General features: G+C 50.7%; 1 protein-coding gene across 2 annotated transcripts in view; it reads left to right on the forward strand.

Annotated features, from left to right (window-relative positions):
• The window catches only part of NFATC2 (nuclear factor of activated T cells 2), a 77256-nt gene that overhangs the window by 36726 nt on the left and 36260 nt on the right, over window positions 1-4270 (forward strand). For both annotated transcript variants that reach the window (XM_031059108.1, XM_014308071.2), the window contains exon 6: window positions 1397-1537. In XM_031059108.1, coding sequence (XP_030914968.1) covers window positions 1397-1537 — 141 coding nt within the window. The remainder of the gene's footprint in view (window positions 1-1396; window positions 1538-4270) is intronic.

Below are 4270 nucleotides of genomic sequence, written 5' to 3' on the forward strand. Positions count from 1 at the left end.
AGAGGTTTAATGCTTGAGTTTTCTCACCAAATACTGCAACAGTTTCTCCAAGTGACGAGAGAATTTGGTGTTTGCGAGGGCTGCAGAGCAGCAGAGCAGTGCCAGGTCAGGTCACAGCCTGCCTGGGTGTGAGTCAGGGCCAGCCCTGCACATCCAGGATCACATTCCCTCGTTTCTGGCTCTGCAGCCAGCGGTGTTCAGGGAAGACACAAGTGCTCGGGGTCTCTGTCAGGGAGAGCTGAAATCCAGCCAAGGCAGCTGGGAAAGAGATGAGCAGGATCCTCTGGAGGCCTTTCCAGTTGGGGTGGATGGATCTGGAGGAGTTGGAGTGCAGGTCATGAACTCACAGCTCACCAGCCCCGAGCTGCTGCCCACCTGCTCTGCTCACAGGGAAGCTCCTGATGTTTTCCAGCTGTCTGTGTTGTAGGGAACAGCTCTCACATCGTCACTTCCTTCAGCTCTCACCTCTCCATAGCAGACACTTGGGATGGCTCTGCAGGGATGGTCACCAGGGCTCTCCAAAGCTTTTCTGACCATGCAGTGGCTGTTTAATGGCATCAGAGGAAAGTAGGTGGAGAGATGGTGCTCTCCTGGTTCTCTGGCTGGGGAAAGAGAGAATAACTTGCTAAAGTCACGCTCCAAATTCGTGGCCAAGAACAGTAAAGACCTGAGAAAGCCTTGCTGACGTGCGTGTCCACCTGGATCCCACCCTGCCTTTCCTTCCCTTGCCTTTTACAGTCAGGCTCAGTCTGTGACACAGGGCCCTGCTCCTCAGAAGTTCAGACTTCTGCAGAACATGCTTGGAAAGCCCTGGGCTGCAGCAGTCCTGGTGTGACCCCTCGTGCTGCTCACAACTGGGGGTTCATGGCTGCCCCCCAGGGCTCGGTGCCCACCCTTGGAGCTGGAGATGGAGCTGTTGTTGGCAACCCCTGTGCCAGGCCTGCCCTGTGGGAGGCACTGGGATTTTGGAGAAGTGGTTCATTTTATTTTTTTTCCCCTCTGAAGGAATTCAGTGTTATTCAGTGGAATCCTCTGTGCAGGTGGAATTTTTGGGCTCTAGGGCTGTAGTGTGCCTGCACTTGAAAATTTGGCCGTTGACTTGGAAACAGGCATGGGCAAGTTTCAGCTCATTCATCCAAGCTGTCCTTTCTCAAGGACAAGGAGCAGGGCCAGCACAGCTGAGCCACTGCAGCCAACTCCTGAATGTTTCCAAATAAAATGCCTTGAGTAAGTTTATTTTTCCCTCTCGGACCTAAATTTAGCGCCCTGGAGAAGCTGCTTTGGCAGTCAGGGGATGGTAACGATGACAAGATCAATCTGTGGATAGTTCTGGGAAGATTTGGAAAGTCCTGGTAAAACAGAGCTGGTTTCATTCATGTTTGCAATTTGTCCACAGCCCAAAGGTCTGCTCATGAGCTTCCGATGGTTGAAAGACAAGACATTGACAGCTGCCTGGTTTATGGAGGACAGCAGATGATCCTCACTGGACAGAATTTCACAGCAGAGTCCAAGGTGGTGTTCACAGAAAAAACATCAGGTAAGGCAGGTTTTTCCTAACTTTCCCTAACGGGATAAGGCAAAGCTGCAGTGCCAAATCTCATCATAAGATTTGTGCTCATGATACTCAAGTGAGTAGTCCCATTCAAGTTCATGTAAGTAAAACCATGTGAGTAAAGTTAGACTCTGGAGCAACTGTTTGTGTTGTTGCTTCACAAGAATCCAGGCACTGGGAATCAGCAGGGACAGGATTTGTTAGCAGAGAAAGGAGATGAGCACTACGTGTTCCTCTGTGCTTGCTTAATCTCATGTTTAGTGAATGCTACCGTAGAAATCATCATTGAAAGGAACATTTTTATTGATGTGAACTACAGGCAAAGATTTTTTCTTCCCTCTAGAAATCTGTGGCAGAAAAGCAAACATAATGTGTCTTTTTATATAAAATTATTTTTGTACATAATGAATCAATCCCTTCTCCTTCCATATTTTTGATTGTAAACTTTGTGTTCCCTTTGTGCTATTAAGAAAACCTGGTGCTTGGAAGTTTTCTGTCAGTGAACTGTGGTAGAGGTATCTCAAGTGATATGTCCAGTGACTTGCAAGGAGTTTAAGAGATTGCATTGCCCAAGTGAGCAGCATGTGCATGATCTATGGGGTACTGCCATTGGAAAAAAGTGAGAACTGAGCCAAAAATGAATGTATATTCATGAACATACCTGGGCACCAGCTGGTGACATGGGGGGAATAGCATCCTGTGGGTCCCAGCTCCTTCCCACAGCAGCAGCAAGCCAGGCTGTTTTTGCAGGTATGAAAGGCTCTGAAGAGCTGTGGAGGTTCAGATGAGCCTGTGCAGTCAGAGGATTTCTTTTGGCACGCTCTGTTTCCTTTCAGCCCATGGATTAATTCCTTCCCACTGGGCTGCCACTGTTCCACCATGTCAGCGCCTGGGGAAGGTGCTGGGGAGCATCTTGGCAGCCTGCAGTGCTACCTGTCCCAAGAATGCTCTGCAGTAGCTGCAGGACATGATCCACTCAAAGGAGGCAGCTCTTGGTGCCATTTCGAGGAAACATCCCAAACGCCCTGCCCCTGTTTCCATAGGAGAGCAGAGAAGGCTCTGGCTGCAAGACATGTTAGAAAGTAAAAAGAACAACAATATTTTCCACACTAAATCTAAAGCTTTTCTTCGCTGCTGGGGAAACTGCAGGGTTTTTTCCTCTTTTTTTCCCTCCTGGTAGGGGAGAGACAGGACTTATCCCAGCAGCAGTGCCCAGTCTGGAGCAGGGATTTGCTTGCCGGTGTTCCATATCCTGCCTCTCCCCCAGCCCTCGGCCTCTGCAGGCAGTCTGAGTCTGCTGGACTCTGAATAAATGACTGGCAGAAGGGGATTTGGAGGATGGGAGGTCCAGAGTCAAATCCTCAGGCTGAATCAGAGGTCTGTGTGGTTTGCAGTGGGTTATCTGGGGGTCTCTGTGCTGAGTGCTTCTCTGTGTGTTCCATAACGCAGCAGCACCTCTGGCAGAGGTGCCTGAAGTGCTTTTAAATGAAGGTTGCTTTCTTTAATAGGTGTATCCTAAGGTGAGGAAGGTTAAGCTGAGCTGGACGTGCAGGTCATGCATGGGCTGAGTGCAGCAAACTGAGAATTGCTGTGTGCCTGTCTTGTCAGAGGTTGATGTGTGTCCCAGCTCACCTGAAAATCAGGATCTTGTGCACCTGAGGCCTTCAGCCTCCCTCATTCTGCACTGTAGACAATTCTAAATATCTCTGTTGATAGTTGCCATGGCCTTGGGCTGCAGGAGCCCAGAGCAGTGAGCCCATCTGTGCAGCCCCCGGCGTTGATGGAGCAGTGCCTGGGTGGCAGGAGGAGCAGCTCACCCACCCACGGCTCCCCTGCCCTGCACAGCCCGTGCAGAAAGTGCTGATGAGCTGTTCAGGGGCAGGGGAAGCCACAGGCACCGTGCTGGGGTGGGTGGCAGCACAGCTCTGCTGACCCCAGCTGCAGCAGGCTGGGTCTCTTCCAGAGCACGCCGCGGAGCCTGTGAGACAATCACACCTCTGTCAGGGCAGGAAGATGCAGCAAGCTCGCAGGGGAAGCTTGGTTTGCTTAGAGTTTCATTTTAACAGCTCACAAGCCTTGTCTGTGCTAGCAAGTGGTGCTGGATTTCCCACTTTTGCCACCAGTTTTAGCTGTGCTGGTAACAACGAGGGTGAGAGCAGCGGTGTAGGCAAACATCCCACAGCTTTGGGCACACCAGGCTCTGCAGAGCTCCTTGGTTTGGGTGTCCAGTGGTTAGGGTGAGAGCAGCAAGGCTCTTTTTTCCCCAAAAAAAATCTTTCTTCAAGTATTTTTGTGCAGCCAGATTTTCTGCTGTTCATTGTTGCACAGACTCCAAACTCCGGGCGCCCTTGGATCCGGGTGAAGCCGCGCTGGGAGGGTGTCACTCACTTACAGAGCTGAGGGAGCTGCTGCTTGGGGTCACAGCTGTAAATCAGGTTCATCCCTCAGGGGAACACTCAGAACCTCTTTCCATTTCCTCTGGATCTTGTAGACGATTCCTCACCCACCGTTAGGAAGGTGGAACTGGCCATATTTGTGACAAAAATACGTCTCTGTGAGCAGTAATGAGCAGGCTTTCTCTGTCTTTTCACAGAAGTGCAGATAGCATATTTTTCCATAGAAATACCTGGAAAAGAAGGACAATTCCCCGCATTGTGGGGGATGTCACTGTGGCATGAGTGTCGTGTCACGCGAGCCGCAGGCACTGGCAGGGGGTGG

The sequence above is a fragment of the Geospiza fortis genome, unplaced genomic scaffold (assembly GCF_000277835.1).
Source record: "Geospiza fortis unplaced genomic scaffold, GeoFor_1.0 scaffold361, whole genome shotgun sequence".
NCBI lineage: Eukaryota > Metazoa > Chordata > Aves > Passeriformes > Thraupidae > Geospiza > Geospiza fortis.